This window comes from Heterodontus francisci, chromosome 8 (assembly GCF_036365525.1).
Source record: "Heterodontus francisci isolate sHetFra1 chromosome 8, sHetFra1.hap1, whole genome shotgun sequence".
Lineage (NCBI taxonomy): Eukaryota > Metazoa > Chordata > Chondrichthyes > Heterodontiformes > Heterodontidae > Heterodontus > Heterodontus francisci.
In genome coordinates, this window is record NC_090378.1 from 46,975,840 (window position 1) to 46,998,302 (window position 22,463).

General features: G+C 44.6%; 1 protein-coding gene across 5 annotated transcripts in view; it reads right to left on the minus strand.

Annotated features, from left to right (window-relative positions):
* Positions 1-1,534: 1,534 nt before the first annotated feature.
* The window catches only part of pik3r3b (phosphoinositide-3-kinase, regulatory subunit 3b (gamma)), a 727,809-nt gene continuing 706,880 nt past the window's right edge, over positions 1,535-22,463 (minus strand). For all 5 annotated transcript variants that reach the window (XM_068037088.1, XM_068037087.1, XM_068037089.1 and 2 more), the window contains 7 exons: positions 20,807-20,987; positions 15,901-16,026; positions 14,614-14,756; positions 12,018-12,194; positions 11,823-11,897; positions 10,173-10,343; positions 1,535-7,855 (listed from right to left, as the gene is read on the minus strand). In XM_068037088.1, the coding sequence (XP_067893189.1) occupies positions 7,657-7,855; positions 10,173-10,343; positions 11,823-11,897; positions 12,018-12,194; positions 14,614-14,756; positions 15,901-16,026; positions 20,807-20,987 (1,072 nt within the window). In that variant the 3' untranslated portion in view covers positions 1,535-7,656. The remainder of the gene's footprint in view (positions 7,856-10,172; positions 10,344-11,822; positions 11,898-12,017; positions 12,195-14,613; positions 14,757-15,900; positions 16,027-20,806; positions 20,988-22,463) is intronic.

Here is a 22,463-nt window from a genome sequence, read left to right on the forward strand (position 1 = left end):
CTCTATGAAAAGTGATTACAGATGATACCATTGCATTATTACACTCCAGTCATCTCTGCCTTTAGACAGGATGATAATACAGCAAAGTGTTGTCATGTTGCAAAGAATGCAGAAATCCCAGGTATTACAGGAACACCAAAAGTTTATAATTTGTTCTGCATAGGAAAAGCCTTCTAGCCAATCCAGAAAAGTATTTTCTTGGCAGATATATGCAATCTAGCTCACAAGACAGACACTGCAAGCTCTGAAAGTAGGTGTAAAAGTATGAAGAATGAGCTATTGTTTAATACAATAGCAATGCTTTTATATTTTTTTTTTATTCGTTTCATGGGATGTGGGCATCACTGGCAAGGCCAGTATTGGTTGCCCATCCTTAATTGCCCTTGAGAAGGTGGTGCAGAGCTGCCTTCTGGAACCACTGCAGTCCATCTGGTGTAGGTACGCCCACAGTGCTGTTAGGGAGGGAGTTGCAAGATTTTGATCCAGCGACAGTGAAGGAACAGTGATATAGTTCCAAGTCAGGATGGTGTGTGGCTTGGACGGAAACTTGCAGGTAGATGGTGGTGTTCCCACACGTCTGCTGCCCTCGTCCTTCAAGGTGCAAGAGGTCATGGGTTTGGAAGGTGATGTTGAATGAGGTGTGGTGAGTAGCTGCAATGCATCTTGCATTTGGTACACACAGCATAGTGATTCAATTCAGTTTTAGGCTTTGTTAAAACTGGCAACCAGAACTTGAAACATGGCTACAAATATTAGCTTCACAGCTCAAGATTATTTGCACTCTGTTAGTGGAAGTATAATTTTTTCAGGGTTATATAAATGCAAGTCTTTATAATGTGGTAATAATGCCTTTCATGACGTCAGGGCATTCCAATGCACTCTACAGGCAATGAAGTACTTTTGAATGTGGTCACCATGGTAATGTAGGCTAAGTATCTCTCATTACTGAGGCATATCTACTCACTAGCAATAAGGATCTTTTCCACAATTGAAATAAACATAGTATTCTACTATTCCCAACTGAGTATTTACATGTATGTCATGTACAAATTTGAAATAAATTCAAACATGACTTCTTCATCCATGAAAACAACTGAAGACAAAAAATGCATTGAGACGATGACGTCACAACAGATGCGACATCAGTGGCATTGTAGAAAGACAAATTACGGAATGTGATAAGTCATGTGTCTATAACCAATAATACTGAATTGCATCAAATTTCTAACATTAGAGGCAGTGTTTCAGATCAGAGGAAGTTGCGCTGGGGCCACATTCGTTATATAAAATGAACAAAATGTTGCTGAAAATTGGGGCAAACATTCAGTGGAATGCAAATTCTTCCAGGTTACAAACTCTTTAACCAATAGGTTTATAAAAGTATCGAGATTTTGCATGGTGCAGATTCTATAGTAGTATCCTTTTTCTTCCACTGTGGAACAGGACATCAAGAACATAATCAGCTGTGCGAAAGGAGAAAGTAATAGGTGGTATTGGTTTTATTTTTGTTGAAAAGTTAAACCCTTCACACTGATTCTGAACAAAATACATTTTTATTCTGCAAGATAGATGAATATGAAGTTATGGCAACTTGACAAAAAAGGAAAAAAATCACAAATTCTGAAGACAGTAGCAGTTACTGTGTGGAGAATGAAACAGAGTCAATGCTTATAATGCAGAAAATCCCATACATGCTGTGACCAGTTATTGGTGTCACAAAAGACTCAGCTGCAGACTAGGAACAGAGATTTGTACAACTGATACAACCTAGTGCAGTATACAGTTATCTGTAAAGTATAATATACCAGCACTGGGAGCAGATGCTACTCTATTAGTTGTAATGCACGATGTGACCTTTTCTTGTAAGCTACATAAGTTCATATTAAACTACACCATTTACAGACAGAACAAAGCTGAATTACACAGATACAACAGTCAACATACTTAAGTTACATGCTGGGTTTTTGTCTTTTGAAAAGTGCATGAAATTTGCTCTCTTTTTTAAAAAAAAAAGAGAGCGAGACAGAACGAACGAGTGAAATAGACAGAGCAAGCGAGAGGGAGGGAGAGAAAGCGAGTGCAAGAGAACGACAGTGCGACAGAGCAAGAGCTAGATAGCTCGAGGGAGACAGAGTGAGACAAAAAGAAAAGGAGAATGCACAAAAATGTCTTTTTTGACCCCACTGCCTGGAACAAATCGTGTAAAGCCTTCTGTCCTGCAGAGAACCAAAACAATCCAATTTATAATAAAAAATTAAAATTATCAAAGAATATACTCAAATAAAGCAAGTATCATCAGGATAGAACTTTTAAAGTGTTCATAAAAAGAACTTGAAAGCACACTTTGCTGTACCTAGCTTTTCTTAAAATAAAAATGTGCAAATAGAATACTGTCTAAAAGGCATTAAAAAAATCTCGGAACACTAAGTTGACAATTGGTGACTATGGCATTGGAACCACTGTTTTGCTCAAAAATAAGGAGTTTCTACTAAGGCTGGGAATTCTTTGTCATCAACTTATTATAAACAATGTGCTTTCTCCACAAGCGTAGGAAGCACAAATACTACAAAAGCTTAGTTATCAGAGGATGGTGATGCAGTAAGATATGTAGATTTACTCCCTCCCCCACTTTCCAAAAACAAATCTGGAATCTGGGTTCAAAGTCTAACTGAATTAAGTTTGGACGGTCTCAATCTGATACACATGAATGTTGAACTCAACACTTATTTTCAAATTCAATGCTGAATTAGCAACTTGGAAAGACTGCAGTGGACTGGAGTCAGAGACAGTATTCCTAAATCCCAACACTGGAATATTATCATGCAGTATTGTAGGGCTTTGTACTTATAACCAATTTGGGAAGATTGATGTGGTCACTATGCAGTCGGGGAAATAAAGCTGTTAATCAGGTGGAATTTTGCATTTTCAACACTATTTTTATGATCAAGTACAGTAGCTATTACAGTAATACTTTTCTCTATTAGTTAAGGACTCAAAGCAGTCTCTTCTTAGTTCTCTGGGATCCCTCATTTTGCCAGGTCCTGCATTATGCTTTGCATTAGATACACAACCAAATGATTTAAATGCCACAAACAAGCAATCCTGAGGGGGAAAAACAGTCATACAGGATATTAAAAAATCTCAGAACACCACTTGTCATGAAGGTTTGCCTGCACCACTTTTTAAAAAAAGTTGTTTGTTACGTTTTCGTGCTCATCAAGAGGACATATCAAGAGAGAATGAAAACTGTTTCCCACTGCTGTCATCTTGTAAGCATCAAGCAGTCCTAAGTCAGGTGTAAAAGGCCAGATGCAGAGTCAAGCTTCTTTTACTCTGTCTTAGTAATGCTCCGTTACCATCAACTTCCTAAGTTATCAGTCTGAAATTTTAATTTATTTCATTTCAACATCAAAACCATCGTCATGGCCCAAGTCAAGGTACTAATCAATCTAGTGTAAGTTAGTGGGCAATTTTATATTGTAGTCCCCTGTCCTTTAGGTACTAACCAACAAAACTCATTTTACTTAGGGCCTTTGCAAACAGAAAAGTGCTTATTTAACTGTTTGCACCACAATTAAACCAAGAACCCAGAAGTGAAAGGGTGAAGTATTGCTACAAAACCTACTGCTCCTCTTAGTTTTATCCCCTTTGGTTTTTAATTAAACATTTATTTTATATTCAAAGTGAACGATGTTAGTTCTGGAAAACTCACTTTAAAAGAAAAAAAAGTTTTTAAAAACAGAATTGAGATGCCCAATCTGTGGATGAAGGGACATGGTTTTTAGACCATACCTCTACAAAAATACAAATCAATGGCATAAATTGAACAATTCTTCCCGTCGACTGGGAAAGCTAAGCTCCCAAGGCAATTTCAATCGCATACAGGTAAAATGCATTTTGCCAAGGAATTGAATGCACTTCATTAAACCACATTTTCTGCAGCGATGAATCCCCTTGGAGGTTTCCAGTAGAATAATAATTTGGAAAGAAGGGTTTGATATTACTTTGTACAGTTCCACTCCCACATAACCCTTACTACAGGAGAAATTTTGATCAAGCTAAAACTTTAATCCCAGCCAGGACTGTATCACTAGGATAGTCCGATCTTTAAAAATTCTCACCACAAACTTCATTTTATAAACGGATTTAGGATTTCTTTTAACAGATTCTCCCTACACTAAGTTGACAGGCAAGAGACTTCTTTGTGTTCAAAAGGAAACATCAGAATTCAACCTGGAATGAGATGCAGTGCTTACAAGCATCCCACATTACATTCCCTCCTTCTCTGCTCCCTTCCCAACAGCCATAAATTAGAGCTGCAAAGTCAAGAGGTGTTGGCCTGTCCTTAACTGAAAATAGGATGCACTGAGGTGTCAAACTGTGCAATGGGAGGGTCAGAAAAATGGGGAAAGGGCAGGCAGAAAATAAAAAAAGCAATCACAAACGCCAAATATATAGATCAAGGGGTATGAGATATTTAAGCCCTTAGATTATTTCAGATGTTGTTTAATTGTTGGCTATGTAAGCACATGAAAATTTACTCAAATAAAAAAAATATATTGATCTGAAAAATCAGAGGTTAAATATTGTTGATTTAAGTTAAATTCAGCCCCTTCTAACTTATCCAAATTAAACGGTACACAAATTGTATGTGGGTGTACAGACCAGTCTGCAACCAATTTTATTACCACCTTCCTGAACAAAATTTGGCAAATGGAATTTTTAAACTCTCAGGACATTGCTCACACATGCCCCCCATCCCTCATTTCTTCATTATATTTTCATTTTCAGTCTTCCTGTCCATCTTTAGCTGCAGGGGCAAAATGGTTATTCCTGTTGATTTCACTTCCTCTCCCCAAGCTTCCAATAGGAGTGCTCCAAATATAGGAGGTCTTAGAAATGCAGCCCAGGAATGCCAGTGTGGCTGATCCACAACACAGGAGCATGACACTTACTGGTAGACTTGGTATAGGATGCATTTTTTTTTTTTAACATTTATAACCACACAAAGGAATAATATATCCTAATACACTTGTAAAACGCTAGGTTTGGTATGAGGGGTGGGGGCAGGGGGGTAGTGGTTTGAAGAATACCACAAAATGGCATCCAGGGCATCACTACAAAGCATCAATATTCCTGCAACTTCCCAAATACGGCTCATTTTGCACAATGTTTGACTGTAAATATTTCTTAAAAATTTGACCAAATTACCCAGCCCTAGTATTAAAAAAACAAGGCTCTCTCTCTCAGAAAAGGGTTAAGAATAATGTACCCATTAAAAAAAAAAGCCAACTTCTGAATATTAGCAGAAACACAAATGTTTCTCAGAATGCTCTGTGGTGCTTCCAATACTTACATTTCAATCCTTTTCAGAAGTACCTACCCATCCACTCCTCCCAGTGAATGCAGGAAACAATGTTCAACTCCATCCCAGGGTCTGATTCACTTTACCAGTACAAAAAAAAATTCAACAGAAATAGGATTGCTCAAATATGGCAAAATGAGCTTTTAGTGAGTGGGCCACAGTTACAGCCGCACCATCGATAAATGCTGGATAAGCACCTGCACCAGTTTGTGCACAGTGAAGAATTAAAAAGCCATTTCCATTTTGGCCATGGTCTGCAGTTGAGCAGAGAACTTCACAAAACAAAATGCAATGTTTCATTTAACCCCAGCTGCCTTCAAGACCTAGGGATGCCCTTGCTTTTGCCAAGTTCACTGGTAATATATAGTGCATCAGGTGTCTGCTATATTAAAACCGCTACATACTTTTAAAATTAATCGCATCTGGATGGCTAGAAAAAAAATCTTAACTATTTAACGTGTTCTTTAAATTCCTAATTGTTTGGGAACAGTATTAGAAGTGCACAGAACGTACCCTGGCATCTCAAAATGCTAGGCCTAATTTTCACATGAATTATATTTTTCATGGAGAGAACATTACTTTTTACATCTATGGACCAAAAAAGGCATAAAAATTTCAGCAGTTGCATTGGTGCATAAATGGAGCAATGCTTCGGGGGAGTGGGGAAAGGGACAGTGGACTATATTCTGCTCTACTATAGAAAACAGAAGTAACAGGTGGCAGGCCTTGTAGAGTTCTGACAGAGGAAAAAAGACAAAAATCACACTTTGCATACTCGTAAAAATATTATGAATGGCCTTGTCAACAATCCAGATCTGATCTAAAGGTATTTAAAACAGAATCAGATTCAAGAAAGTGAGACCAGCATTGGAAAAAAAAAACTAGCTGCCATCTTTTTTTTTTAAAAAAAGGTCTGTAAAACATTTTTATTGGAACTGCACAAAAAAATGCCCAGTGCATCATGGGACCCTTGTTTCCTGGACAAATCATTCTCAAAACACGACATACCAGGGAGCATGCTCAGTGGATTTAGGAAGTCGTCTCTTACACCATTTAAAATTAAGCTGTTCACAGAACCTCCAAATACCTCTTTCTCAACTGCTTAAAATATACTGGAGTATAATAAATCATATTGAATAGACTTGATTCTAAAATTATGAAATACAACCTAATTGGGCTTGTGTTTTCCACTGAAATAGGAACAAGTACTACCTATCCCAATTTCTCATACCCCCTTTAAGGATCTTTCTTTGCCATCCAGAAGCATCACAAATTGCACTTTCCTTTCAGCGAGTAATGAAACAAGATTATTTGTTTCTTTCCCATAGTCTAATTTTAAGCACCTTTAAAGTACTCGCCTCACTACAACTAAATTTCGATGCTCATCTTCTGGGTTAAATATGACTGGTCAAAGTAAAATTGCAAAATTTCAGGTTTATGTTAATAACATTATGCACTAGTGTTGTTAATTTTTAAAAACATTAACATTTTGGTGTAAATATGTACGGCTGCAGACATCTGACTGAACATTAAGTGCTAAAACCAACATCAAAAGATACCCTGGTCTTTTCAGTTTGGTTAATTTTGTGAAGAGCTCTAGAGTCACAGAAGCCATATAATGTTCTTTATTTGTATTTTTTTTTTAAACTTGTACTCCAGTACATTGAAAAAACGACCCTTTGTGCAATTTTTTTTCAAATTTTGCCAGTTTTAATTTTTTTTTTGTCAGAAGCTCGCCTGAATGCCTTTGGTCTTCTTTCACACCGAGTTCAGTATCCTCCAACGAGTGAAAGAAATCAGATAATCTGGTCAAGTCTAGTTCAAGAAAAATACGTCGACTAAACTAAAAATGCAAAGAGGTCTTCTTCATACACTGGGTGCTCTTGTCAGAGTTGCACTAGATGTTGTAGTTATCTGAAGTTAAGACTAACAGAGTTCTCACTGGCTGTTCCATGAAAAAGAACATCTGAAAATTGGAAATTTTTAAACTCTCAAGATGAATAGCCTAGAGCCATCAGCACTAGACTGTCTGGACTAAAGTTTCAGCTCCACACGAATGACACCAAAACAAAAACCAAAAGAAAAAAAAAGATACATTTCCAGTTTTTTTTTTGTGTTTCTGACTGAAATGAAAGCAAAAAACAGAGTCACAGTTGGAGTTTAGGTAGCACCAGGTCACCTGAACTCATGAGTACGCCACTGTCCTGATTCACATTCTGTACTCACTGTGCAAAAGCAGCCAAGTACAATGCCCTCAGTGTTCTGTAATCTGTCACTGCCGACTCAAACATTCATCTGCGCAGAGAGGGCATCTGGCTGTAGACAGGGTAGGCCAGTCTCACATTCAGAGAGTCATTGTGCTGGACCAGTGAAGTTTGTTGGTAATGCAGCACCAGGTCTTTAAGCGTGCTGTACAAGTTGTATGGTTCGGCAAATCCATAACCCCTTGGCGTGCTGTAAATCACACAGTGCTTCACTTCTCCATCAGCGCTGTAAGGGGAGATGCAAGAAGTTGTTAGCAAATGACAAAATCCTATGAAGGCACATATTAAGTAAACAGCTTGTTCCATTTATCAAGGCTGAAGAGCCGACTTTAAGCCAGTTAACAGTGCTTGAAATACAACATTTCAGGCTTTCTGAAAATTACTAACAATAGATATAACAAGTAAATTTAGTTACTGGATATCTCAAATATTGCATTTGCCTAAACATCTCCTGTAATCACAGCCGAAAGAAACTCCATGGAACAGAAATCTATGTTTATCCATCTATATTTGTCATCGCCCCTTTATAAGATTATCTTACCCCTGTTCCACAAACTATTTCCATGGGGACAGGTGACTTATTCAAAGGGCCAACCCTGCTCCATAACTAGGAGCTGCCCAATGTGGAGTGAAGACAATTTACACTCATTCTCTCAACACACTCCTCCTTCCTAATCCCTTGCCCATCTAGTACACAGCCAAAATCAGACACCCCCAGCAACATGACGCGGAGTTCCACTTGCCTGAAAATACTGAGTTAAGTTTAAAATATGGCCTCTTCAGCTTCCACATATATTCTCTAACTCGGTCTGGAACTTGTGAAGAACCAGGACAAAGTATCTTTCAGATTCCCTTCCTGGTATTTAAAAACTTAGATCATATCCCTTTCTTACTTTTAAGAAGACTAGATTTAGCTTTCTTAGTGTGGATTTTATATTCCAAGTTATCAAATGTTTGATCTAATTTTTGTTGACTGATTCTGTACCACAAGTACAGCGACCAATACTGCACAAAAAGTTCAAGTGAGTCGTCTCGCTTATAAAGTGTCACTTTCACTTACCATGAATGTACTTAGTCTATTTTTTCCCTTGCAACGGCTTCCAGACACCGATACTTATAATATTTGGTCTTTTTTTTTTTTTAAAACGCCAAGAGGTTTCCTGCCACCCAAATGATTTAGAAAATGGACTTTTAATTTCAAAGTTTGTAGAGATCGCAATCAAAATTTAATATTTCTTAGGAAACTAATGCTTTTATCGTGATTTGTCTGTACTCTGAATATCTAGTGAAGCTGACTTCAATTATTAAAAGGATTTAGATACCATTTAAATCCAGCTGTTTTCCACTATGTGGTAGCTTATTTTGGACAGCCTCTGAATTAAGAAAAAAATGTCCCATAAGGTTATGCCCATTTGGTGTGTTGGCAACTATAAATAGAAGTTTATCCATGCAGATGGTCAAAGTGCCACCAAGGCCTCTCCTCCCAGAAGAAAGGCTGCTTTAATTCCTTGAGGCGGTGAGAATTTAGATTTTTACTGTAGTTTATTGTGAATGCAGTAGAAAGGCATTCTTTTTCAACACAATCATTCCTTCTGAAGCATATCAAACTGTTCAGTCTGTCCCACAGAGCACTGGTCATGTGCCAGGCCTTGTAGACAAAGAGCCTTCAATGTATCCCTTGGTACCAATTCTGAAATGCTAGCTTCCCATAGGATGAGCTCTACCCTAGGTCTGGCCCCAAGCTGTGGAAATTGGATGAGTGAAAACAACATTAGAAAAATGCCTGGCATAGGGAAAAGGGACTTCTAGGAAGAATAGGGAATGGGAAATCACATTAATAAGTCTACAACATGTTTAAGACGCCTGTCTTGCACAAGCTTTGTATACAACATATCTCGCCTAGACAAGAAAAATGCTAACGATAGGATCTGACTCCAGTGTATTCGCTCACGTCCTTTAACTGATGCTCATATCACTTCTTGCCTCAACTGACAGCTCATATCTTGTTTTGTGGTATCTCTTCCCCCATAATCCCCACCAAACTGGATAGTTTATTCAGATTTCATTCTGGGCTTTATTCACTGACCAATCTTGTTTTCAGTGAGAACTCTGCTCCCCTCCTCATCCAACAGCTTATATCCAATCCTGTGCTGCATTGCCTTGCTTCTTGTTACATTACCTAACTGAGACTGACAATAAATCAATGTAATGTAGGATGATCATTGGCATGGGAGTGGAGAGGAAAGGGGAATCAAAAGGATAAGGATGAGATACCAAAAGTAGTGCTTCAATAAGATTGACCACACTGCATCTGCTGCAATGTGAAATTTTGCATTCATTTATAAAATTTACATCTGTATATGCCCAATGGCATATATATTTCTTAATATATTCCTACATAAAACTTCCTTCAAACAGCATTACTGTGCATACAGTTTGTAAATAAAACTAATGATAGAAAAAAACATGACAACATGGCATCAGCAATGGGATTTTCTTGAGTAACAAACATGCTTCCTTTAAAAAAAAAGGATGTTACTTACACCACAGAACAGGCATAGCAGCCCTTTTTACTGCTTTCCCTGATTAGGAAGGCACCATCTGATTTCCCTCGAAGTAAATCTTCAGCTTGTGTTCGATTAATAGCTCCCACAAACCAGGTCTTCTCATCGTAGTGAGGAAGATTTTCATCTTCTTCAGTCATGAAATACGTGCTGGTGTGAAATTATTTATAACAAGTTACTCTACTGAGCCTTGTACAGTGCTCTCACAACAAGTGATAAGAATGTTTGTTACCTTGTTCCAGGATTCCGTGTTCTATGATTAACCCATTAATTACACTAAACGGAGATAGCATTGTTGTGGTTCCGATGCTTGTACCACTATATTATAGTAAATTATTCTTTAAGAACTAATGTCTAGTAACTAAGCCTTCTAAAGAGGTCACATATCCAATTCATAAAATTAGTTTACACAAGGTTCTTGCAAATAGTACCAAATGTCACTCGCTTTGGCTTTATAGCACCAATCAACTTGGTATAATCACACAAATATCAAAAACGGAGCCTGACTGTCCACAAAACTGAGTAAAAGCCCATGTAAATAGGTGACCCTGATTTTGAGGCCTACGTTTGGCTCTCTCACTGAGACAGTGAAGAGCTGAAAATATATCCGTTCACTTGCCCTCAGTGCTATATCTGACTATGGGCCTGTCTATTCAAATCAATAAGTTGACATTCCCATTAAGTACTGTGGAAGGGACCCAATATGTCAAGAATGGACACACTGTCAATAACTGCATAATTAATGATCTGCCATTTAGATATCACAAGCATACACAGTAAAAGTTCTTTACTATGTGATCTGAAGAAACTGCATGAAATCTTTGAATCCATTTTTGGGACTCCTGAAAACTAGATACAAGCTCCTGGATTTAATAAAATCTGCTACAGGAACAGATATTTTCAAAAAATTCTTTCCCTTCCCTAAACAAAAGAATGTCAAGATTAAAAATACAGAATGCTATAAATCTGAAATTAAAAGTGCTGGAACTAGAGATTAGGTTATGATGTCTGATGAAGCATTTCTGTGAACATTAACATTTCTCTAGATACTGGCAAACCAAATTTGCCAGTAGCTTCCATTCCTGCCATATTCATACAAGTTTGACAAAGTACTGAAAACGATCCTATAATAAGACATTTAGATTTGGCCTACAATCACAACACAGAACTTCTTTTCAAGGAAATAAATCCCTTTTTTAGCTGCAGGTAAAATATCTTATTCTAGCTGTCTGAACGGCTTTCCTTGTTGCATTATCACAATCCTGGTAGTTTTAGTAATTAGCAAAGGATAAAAGTATATGCAAACAATGAGGATGGGATTTATATATAGTTCCATCCTGGCCATACATAACATACAATGGATGCCTCCGAAAAAAAAAGTCACTATGCAGCTGACCAGCAATTCCTTACTCCAGCTCAATTTTTTTTTTGAAGTGTCTCTGCGGCAAAGCCTTTCGAAGCTACACTAAGGGGTGGTCCATTACTCCACAGATTCCCCAGCATTTTTCAATTTGAGCTAGCCTAAAGACAAAGGTTTTCTATGAAAATCTAAGAACTTAAGGATAACATGACTATATTCCTGGTTCAGCTTCAGGCAGCAATGTCATTCACAAGGATAATTATACTCACTCATCTGCATTCTCATTTTTGATTCCAAGCCAGTCATTTATTCGCTTTTGACGCACTCCTTTGTGATTGAGCCATCTGCAAGATGGAGAAAGGAGGAAAACCATAAATTTTTAATTGTTATGCTGCCAACGTTGAGCCATACTTTGCCCCTCAGAGAAGTAAATCTAATATCATTTATCTTCTGTTTCTACTTACACCAGGTACTGATCCCTGATCTTTCGCAGTTGAATGAGGTCAGGCTTGATACTGTTCATTTTCTTGTCAATCTCGCGGTTATCAGACGCTTGTTTCTTCAAATCCTGTTCCAGGCGCATCTTGCTGTCATGGATCTCCCCAAGACGAGACTTGAGTTTTTCATAGTTCATCATTATCCTACCACATAAGCAAAGGTTTTTTTGAATTGTTGATAACTAATGCAAATCAGGATGCTACGTAGATGGTGCAAACTTAAGCTTTCAGTCATAATGTGCATGTTAATTATTTGCTCTATTTCTCCTTTCTATATTCACAGCTGCTCACCTTGAGTGTATCTTTTAACCAGACATGCAGGTAATCAGGCTTTCCCCTTTGCACACCAGTAATAATATGATCTGCTGGCAGGTTTACAGAAGTGCGCTTAATAAAAATTAGATCATTCCATTTATCCAAGGACTCAATTAAGCAAAACTCATCAATATACTAATTTGAGGACATTGCAGAGAAAATTCTTCTTACAAAATAAGCTATAACCATATTATGCTAGCATAATTTGCAGATAACACTAAATTGGGGATATAGCTAATACTGAGGAAGACTGCGACAAAGTACAAGACATCAACAAACTTGCAGAATGGATGTGTGAATGGCAAATTAATTTCAATACCAGTGTGAGGGGATACCTTTTGGTAGGAGGAATAAAGAAGTCTGCCTACTCCTTGGAAAGTAAGAGTCTAAATGGGGTAAAATGGATCTAGGGGTCAAAAAAAAAAAATCAGTAAGATTAATAAAGCATCAGGGTTAATTTCTAGAGGATCAGACTTAAAAACTTGGGGAGTTACATTAAATTTTGATATAAGCAATGTTCTATATAAGTTCTATATAAGTGTGGTGCACAGCTGTCTCCATATTACAAAAAGGATACAGAAGCACTACCTGAACTGAAAGAGTACCTTTTCTAGAGAAAAGAGAAGACTGAGGGTGACCAGATAGAGATCTTTAAGATTAAGGGGTTGATGGGGTAGCTGTGAAGATGATGTTTCCACTTGAGGGGAAGTCCTAAACTAGGGGCTATAAATACAAGATAGTTACTAATAAAGCCAATAAATAATTCAGCAGGAACTTCATTACTCAGAGTGGTGAGAATGTGGAACTTGCTACCACAGAGAGTAGTTGAGACGAATAGCAAAGATGCATTTAAGGGAAGCAAGATAAGTATAAGAGGAAGGAATAGATGGTTGGCATCCTTCCATCTACGAAAGATGGACACGCAGCAAATAATCCATTTAGGTGGGGTGTCTTCTCTTGGTGCACCTTTGCTGATGGTTGTTAAGGCCAATCCTTGAGAGGCAGATTCTGTCACATGTTCTGCACATGAAGCTAAGCGATTCTGAGAGTTGTTGTTTTTGATGCTGGCACCTGTTGCCAAGCTGCTGCAGCAACTGGTCATCGTAGTATGGCACACCAGTCCACTGGATGAGTCACCATTTCCAGCTTTTGCCAGTTGCAATAGTTGATAATTAGGGCCTTCATGACACGCTTGCAAGCATCCTTGAAATGAAGCTTTGGGTGCCCCACTGGTCATCTGGCTCTGGCTACCACACCATACAGAAAGTCCTTGGGTATGCAACAGTCTTCCATCCTACGGAAATGTCCGATCCACCGAAGCTGCCTCTGTTTAAATAGCGCCAACACACTTGGGAGCTCTGCCTTTGAGAGGACTGCCGCATTTGTGATTTTGTCCTGCCAGGATATACCCAAAATATGCCTCTGACAGCGAAGATGGAAAGTATTGAGCTTTTTTTCCTGGTAGCTGCAAGTTGCCCATGTTTCACAGCTATACAGCAAGGTGCTAAAAACAAAGGCCTTATAAACCATCTGCTTGGTTCTGAGGGTCAGCTTGGTGTTATCCCATGTGTGTTTCGCAAGTTGGCCAAAGGTGGTAGGTGCTTTCCCTATGTTCAGCATCAAGGCATAGATTGTCTGTCACCATGGACCCAAGGCAGCAGAATTGGCTAACCACTTCCAGGGGAGCTGCTATTTAGTGCAATTGGGGCAGAGATGCAACACCTTGTCCCATGACCACGGTGTTCTTGATGCTTACAGTCAAGGAGAACAAGTTACAGGCATGGGAGAGATAGTCCATGAGTCGCTGTGGCTGAGTTTTCATGTGAGTGACTAGTGCAGCATCAGCAGCATAGAGGAGTTCTCTGATCAGGACGCAATGTGTTCTTGTCTTCACTTTCAGCCTTGATAGATTGTAGAGCTTGCCGTCTGCCCTAGTGTACAAGTAGACTCCTTCCATTGCTGCATGGAAGGCAAAAGGAAAGGGAAAGGAATAGAAGGATATGTTGTTAGGGTGAATTAAGGTGGGAGGAAGCAAGCGTGAAGTATATTTACACTGGCATAGACCAAGTGGGCCAAACAGCTTTTTTCTGTGATGTAAGCTTTAAAATGAAGATCCTTATTAGGAGCAACATTTTGCAACAGGTTCAAGTGAGGGGAGGGCTCCTTCTTTCACTAGGCAACTCCATATAGCTAAGATTTAGTGGAACAAGAGGATTTGGGGAAAGAAAAACATTTAAAGCAATAGTACCGTTCAATTTCCTTCTCATTCCCTTCCCTGCGAAATCTCTCAATATATTCTTTGCTGTAACGTTCTTGAGTGTGACATTGCTCTTCAAATATTTTTATTGTTTCATTAAAGGCTTCAATTGCAGTTCTCTTCATTTGTATTTCCTGTTAGAGACAGATTGGTTTTACCTTTAAGTGACAGGTTTACAAGTTATATTTCAAAAACAGTTCAATAAAGTTTTGTACGAAATGTTCAATAGCTTTTACTGTAATATACATCACATGGAACTTCCTTGCATATTATTGCAAACTACAGTCTAGAATCAATAAATGTCAGAAATGGGTGCAATATTCTTTTATGAATGTCATTTGACACACAATGGTGATCCTGGAATACTCCCAACATATTACAAAATTCAATTCTGCAACTCTCCCTAAAAAGAAAGCTTTATTTAAAAAAAAGATTTGACGTAGAGAGTCTAACGGCCATTACGTCACTGCTACCAACGGCTTTGGTCAGCACTTCTGTATGGGCCATTATCCCAGTAGCAATAGAAACACTGCTCTGAGATAGAGGTCAACGTGTCCTGAAAAAAGCAGCTCAATCCACCCACACAGGTCAGCAATGCACTTCGTTGGTCACTGATCTGCACCACCTCCAAGCCATTTTAATATGGTGAAAAGCAAAGTTACAAATTACGGCTTTTAAAAAACATGTTGCAGTTAACAAGGAGAAAGGGAATTTATTTGGGAAGCTCAGTACTGAGAAATTCAAAACCTACAATAAAAAACATTGCTAACACATTATTAAATGCATTTTAGAAGTAATGCTTGGAAATACAGTCCAAGGAAGGATGCTGGTTTTTAAGAACAAAAAGGTGGTGGTGTACAGATCCGAGAGTCCACATAACAAAATAACAATTGTGGCAAATTCGCCACTAATTTACAGTGCAAATATCCCAGTGCCACTACCAGCATGAAGTACCCAAAACTAAATGAAACCATCTCCCAAGTTGCAACTAGATCAAAAAGAAATAGAATGTAAAAAGGCCATTTGAACCAACACCTACCCTTACTCCTTCTACAGTGTGTGCAATGCACTTCACATCATACCCAAAAAAGGAAATAGCTGCAAAAATACTCCCTATTATCATCCTTAAATCTCCACTACCCAGCCCTGGCTTGTTCACAATTTCCCCCTTGCCCCAGCAAGAGTTACAAACCATTCGAGTTCAACTGATTGGATTAAATTTCTGTTGGGTATATAATTGCTCTCAGTCAGATTTGTATTTAGGTATATTAGGCATACCTGTGAAGTCCTTGTGTATTCTTCATAAAGCCGGTCATATTCTTTACTCTTATCCTGATATTGGTTATGGTATTCCTGCAGTTTTTTGCCAACAGCATCAATATTGTCTTCTTTCACCACCTGATCCTGTTTAACAAAATAAGCAACACATCATACCATAGCTATATATACCTCATCAAGATTAGCTTCATCATCAAGACAGACACTGCTAAAAATTAAGTGTACAACTAGAAGTAAATGAATATGATTTCCAAGAAAAAAAAAGTACTTCTTTAATCCCCAAAAAATCATTTAAATTTCACCTAGCAACTAATTATAACACTGTGCAACTTCCATATCTATTACTTTATATAATGTGTGGGGTAGATTTCCTGCCCACGTGAGGCATTGCAGTCTATGTAGAAATTTCTGCACCAAACTAAATCAAGATCATGCCTGCATTAGAAACATGGCAAAAGACATTCAATGGCTGAAGTACATGGTCCATTTACAATTATATTATAATTTCCTGAAAACACTTGTCTGGTATGATGATTTAGATCAGGGTTGTCCAACATATGGTCCACAGGTGTAAAGTGTACCCGGGGTTGTTACTCATTCTCACCAGGGCTCCGTGACTGGAGATGGGAAATTTCCCATCGTCTCCTTCTTGCAGAGTGGCCTTTTAAAAGCATCACGCAGTCAGTTTCACAGCTCAGCTGCTGAAGTAGCAGCGTGTTCCCAACATTGACAGATTCGCAGTTTTCCAACTTTTCTTTTAAAAAGCCCACCAGAAAACCCCGAAACTGTCCGAAGTTGGGAAGCGCGTTCTGTCAGAGTATTCAAACGACAAGAGCAGTTTTCCTGGAACAACATGTCACTATTAATTAAGCAAGGATACAAAGGATCAAATAATTGTCATTTTTGCAGGAACTAAAATTCACTGAAAATATTTCACTGCAATTCTTGATGGAATGCACTGTTAGCTGTGAAACTCAGTACAACGTTTTTAAAGTGACCAACCACAAAACTACTTTGCTGAGCGATCACTGACATCATACCAGACAAGTGTTTTCAGGAAATTATAATATAATGCAACTGTCAGAGCGGGAGCGGGAGAGAGAGGGAGGGAGGGCGGGGGAGAGCGGGGGAGGGAGCGAGGGCGAGGGAGGGAGCGAGGGCGAGGGAGGGAGCGAGGGCGAGGGAGGGAGCGAGGGCGAGGGAGGGAGCGAGGGCGAGGGAGGGAGCGAGGGCGAGGGAGGGAGCGAGGGCGAGAGCGAGGGAGGGAGCGAGAGCGAGGGAGGGAGCGAGAGCGAGGGAGGGAGCGAGAGCGAGGGAGGGAGGGAGCGAGAGCGAGGGAGGGAGCGAGAGCGAGGGAGGGAGCGAGAGCGAGGGAGGGAGCGAGGGCGAGAGCGAGGGAGCGAGGGCGAGAGCGAGGGAGCGAGGGCGAGAGCGAGGGAGGGAGCGAGGGCGAGGGAGGGAGCGAGGGCGAGGGAGGGAGCGAGGGCGAGGGAGGGAGCGAGGGCGAGGGAGGGAGCGAGGGCGAGGGAGGGAGCGAGGGCGAGGGAGGGAGCGAGGGCGAGGGAGGGAGCGAGGGCGAGGGAGGGAGCGAGAGCGAGGGAGGGAGCGAGAGCGAGGGAGGGAGCGAGAGCGAGGGAGGGAGCGAGAGCGAGGGAGGGAGCGAGAGCGAGGGAGGGAGCGAGAGCGAGAGCGAGGGAGGGAGGGCGAGGGAGGGAGGGAGGGCGAGGGAGGGAGGGAGGGCGAGGGAGGGAGGGAGGGCGAGGGAGGGAGGGAGGGCGAGGGAGGGAGGGAGGGAGCGAGGGCGAGAGCGAGGGAGGGAGCGAGGGCGAGAGCGAGGGAGGGAGCGAGGGAGGGAGCGAGGGAGGGAGGGCGGGAGGGAGGGCGGGAGCGAGGGAGGGAGGGCGAGGGAGGGAGGGAGGGAGGGCGAGGGAGGGAGGGAGGGAGGGCGAGGGAGGGAGCGAGGGAGGGAGCGAGGGAGGGAGCGAGGGCGAGGGAGGGAGCGAGGGCGAGGGAGGGAGCGAGGGCGAGGGAGGGAGCGAGGGCGAGGGAGGGAGCGAGGGCGAGGGAGGGAGCGAGGGCGAGGGAGGGAGCGAGGGCGAGGGAGGGAGCGAGGGCGAGGGAGGGAGAGGGAGGGAGCGAGGGCGAGGGCGAGGGAGGGAGCGAGGGCGAGGGAGGGAGCGAGGGCGAGGGAGGGAGCGAGGGCGAGGGAGGGAGCGAGGGCGAGGGAGGGAGGGCGCGAGGGAGGGAGGGCGCGAGGGAGGGAGGGCGCGAGGGAGGGAGGGCGCGAGGGAGGGAGGGCGCGAGGGAGGGAGGGCGCGAGGGAGGGAGGGCGCGAGGGAGGGAGGGCGCGAGGGAGGGAGGGCGCGAGGGAGGGAGGGCGCGAGGGAGGGAGGGCGCGAGGGAGGGAGGGCGCGAGGGAGGGAGGGCGCGAGGGAGGGAGGGCGCGAGGGAGGGAGGGCGCGAGGGAGGGAGGGCGCGAGGGAGGGAGGGAGAGGGAGGGAGGGCGAGGGAGGGAGGGCGAGGGAGGGAGGGCGAGGGAGGGAGGGCGAGGGAGGGAGGGCGAGGGAGGGAGGGCGAGGGAGGGAGGGCGAGGGAGGGAGGGCGAGGGAGGGAGGGCGAGGGAGGGAGGGCGAGGGAGGGAGGGCGAGGGAGGGAGGGCGAGGGAGGGAGGGCGAGGGAGGGAGGGCGAGGCAGGGAGGGCGAGGCAGGGAGGGCGAGGCAGGGAGGGCGAGGCAGGGAGGGCGAGGGAGGGAGGGCGAGGCAGGGAGGGCGAGGCAGGGAGGGCGAGGCAGGGAGGGCGAGGCAGGGAGGGCGAGGCAGGGAGGGCGAGGCAGGGAGGGCGAGGCAGGGAGGGCGAGGCAGGGAGGGCGAGGCAGGGAGGGCGAGGCAGGGAGGGCGAGGCAGGGAGGGCGAGGCAGGGAGGGCGAGGCAGGGAGGGCGAGGCAGGGAGGGCGAGGCAGGGAGGGCGAGGCAGGGAGGGCGAGGCAGGGAGGGCGAGGCAGGGAGGGCGAGGCAGGGAGGGCGAGGCAGGGAGGGCGAGGCAGGGAGGGCGAGGCAGGGAGGGCGAGGCAGGGAGGGCGAGGCAGGGAGGGCGAGGCAGGGAGGGCGAGGCAGGGAGGGCGAGGCAGGGAGGGCGAGGCAGGGAGGGCGAGGCAGGGAGGGCGAGGCAGGGAGGGCGAGGCAGGGAGGGCGAGGCAGGGAGGGCGAGGCAGGGAGGGCGAGGCAGGGAGGGCGAGGCAGGGAGGGCGAGGCAGGGAGGGCGAGGCAGGGAGGGCGAGGCAGGGAGGGCGAGGCAGGGAGGGCGAGGCAGGGAGGGCGAGGCAGGGAGGGCGAGGCAGGGAGGGCGAGGCAGGGAGGGCGAGGCAGGGAGGGCGAGGCAGGGAGGGCGAGGCAGGGAGGGCGAGGCAGGGAGGGCGAGGCAGGGAGGGCGAGGCAGGGAGGGCGAGGCAGGGAGGGAGGGCGAGGCAGGGAGGGAGGGCGAGGCAGGGAGGGAGGGCGAGGCAGGGAGGGAGGGCGAGGCAGGGAGGGAGGGCGAGGCAGGGAGGGAGGGCGAGGCAGGGAGGGAGGGCGAGGCAGGGAGGGAGGGCGAGGCAGGGAGGGAGGGCGAGGCAGGGAGGGAGGGCGAGGCAGGGAGGGCGAGGGAGGGCGCAAGAGGGAGGGAGGGAGCGAGGGCGCGAGGGAGCGAGGGCGCGAGGGAGCGAGGGCGCGAGGGAGCGAGGGCGCGAGGGAGGGAGCGAGGGCGGGAGCGAGGGCGGGAGCGAGGGCGGGAGCGAGGGCGGGAGCGAGGGCGGGAGCGAGGGCGGGAGCGAGGGCGGGAGCGAGGGCGGGAGCGAGGGCGGGAGCGAGGGCGGGAGCGAGGGCGGGAGCGAGGGCGGGAGCGAGGGCGGGAGCGAGGGCGGGAGCGAGGGCGGGAGCGAGGGCGCGAGGGAGGGCGCGAGGGAGGGCGGGAGGGAGGGCGGGAGGGAGGGCGGGAGGGAGGGAGGGAGGGCGGGAGGGAGGGCGGGAGGGAGGGCGGGAGGGAGGGAGGGAGGGCGCGAGGGAGAGAGCGAGGGCGGGAGGGAGAGAGCGAGGGCGCGAGGGAGCGAGGGCGCGAGGGAGGGAGCGAGGGCGCGAGGGCGGGAGGGAGGGAGGGAGGGCGGGAGGGAGGGAGGGGGCGAGGGAGGGAGGGGGCGAGGGAGGGAGGGAGGGGGCGAGGGAGCGAGGGAGAGGGAGGGAGCGAGGGAGAGGGAGGGAGCGAGGGAGAGGGAGGGAGCGAGGGAGAGGGAGGGAGCGAGGGAGAGGGAGGGAGCGAGGGAGAGGGAGGGAGCGAGGGAGGGAGCGCCTGAGGGAGGGAGCGCCGGAGGGAGGGAGGGAGGGCGGGAGGGAGCGAGAGCAAGAGGGAGGGAGGGGAGAGAAACAGAAACAGAGAGAAGAGGTCAAGATCACTCCTGACAGATGGCTATCTATCCAGAATACTCTGCATCGCTACATCAAGTGTGCAGGCAGAGACTGAGTACTAACGCAAGCAAAAACAATGTCAGATATGTCACTAAATCAGTTTTCATTATAGTGATGAGAAATTAAGTCAATAAATTAGTCTGCTCATTTAAAGTTTCTTCACAAAAATGCACCTGTCATTTTTTTTTGGTACAATAAATTTTTAATGCCTTTATCTTTTGAAATTTGTTCACAGGCCCCCTGGGCTGAGCAAAAATTGTAATGCGGCCCTCTGCCCAAAAAGTTTGGACAACCCTGATTTAGATTAGTCTGTCACATCTATTACTGTTTGACCACATATGTTTAATGGGTAACCTCTCATTTGTATACTGCACCTCAATGAGGACACCTATGTGAAAACGGCACCCAGAAATTACATTATTAGAGAAGTTCAACTACCAAATCCAGGAAATGCAAAGACTTAACTTACCTGCTGGAACTTAGAGACTGGATACATTAATTTAACATCTAGCTTTGGGTTGTATTGGGCAAGGGACTCGTGCCTGTAATGGTTAATGAGTTCCACCACCGAGTTAAAAGTGAGTGGGTCAGAGAAGCCATATTTTCCATCTCGATGGTATATTTTGATTAGCTTGTTATTGCCTCCTTTCCTATAAAAGGACAAATATAAAGGCGACGTTAATCAGCTATACACTCAAGAATATATCAAAAGTATGCAATTTGACTTATAATGGGAGGCCCTAATGTTGCTCTGCTTTTGAGGTTTGCAAGTAGGTAAACAACAACAACAGAATCACAGAATTGCTACAGCACAGAAGGCCGCCATTCAGCCTGTTGTGTCGGCACTGGCTCTCTGAAGCAGCAATTTACCTAGTGCCAATCCCTGCCTTCCATCTGCAGCCCTGCACATTCTTCCTTTTCAGATAACAAACCAATTCCCTCTTGACTGCCTCGATTGAACCTGCTTCCACCAGACCAGCGTAGCTAGATAAGGTAGTTAGGAAGGCAAATGGGATGCTTGCCTTTATCAGCCGAGGCATATAATATAAGAGCAGGGAGGTTATGATGGAGCTGTATAAAATGCTAGTTAGGCCACAGCTGGAGTACTGTGTACAGTTCTGGGCACCACACGATAGGAAGGATGTGATTGCACTGGAGAGGGTGCAGAGGAGATTGACCAGGATGTTGCCTGGGCTGGAGCATTTCAGCTATGAAGAGAGGCTGAAAAGGCTAGGGTTATTTTCCTTAGAGCAGAGGAGGCTGAGGGCAGACGTGATTGACGTATACAAAATTATGAGGGGCATTGATAGGTTAAATAGGAAGAAACTTACTCCCTTAGCAGAGGGTTCAATAATTAGGGGCACAGATTTAAGGCAAGAGGTTTAGAGGGGATTTGAGGAAAAATGTTTTCACCCAGAGGGTGGTTGGAATCTGGAACGCACTGCCTGAAGAGGTGGTAGAGGCAGGAACCCTCACAACATTTAAGAAGTATTTAGATGAGCACTTGAAACGTCATAGCATACAAGGCTACGGGCCAAGTGCTGGAAAATGGGATTACAATAGTTATGTGCTTGGTGGCCGGCATGGACACGATAGGCCGAAGGGCCTGTTTCTGTGCTGTATAACTCTATGACTCCCTCAGGCAGTGCATTCCAGATCCTAACCACTTGCTGTGAAAAATGTTTTTCCTCATGTCGCTATTGCTTCTTCTGCCAATTACCTTAAATCTATGCTCTCTCATTCTCAATCCTTTCACCAATGGGAGCAGTTTTTCCCTATCTACCCTGTCCAGACCCCTCATGATTTTGAACAGCTCTACAAAATCTCCTCTCACCTTCTCTTCTCCAAGGAAAACAGTCCCAGCCTTCCCAATCTATCCACATAACAAATTACTCATCCCTGGAACCATTCTCATGAAGCTTTTCTGCACGCTCTATAATGCCTTCACATCTTACCTAAAGTGTGGTGACCAGAACTGGACACAATTTTCCAGTTGAGGCCAAACCAGTGATACTAAAAAAACAGCTGAAGGCGCTTGATACAACAAAGGCTATGGGCTCTGACAACATCCTGGCAGTAATACTGAAGGCTTGTGCTCAGAACTAGCTGCACCCCTACCCAAGATG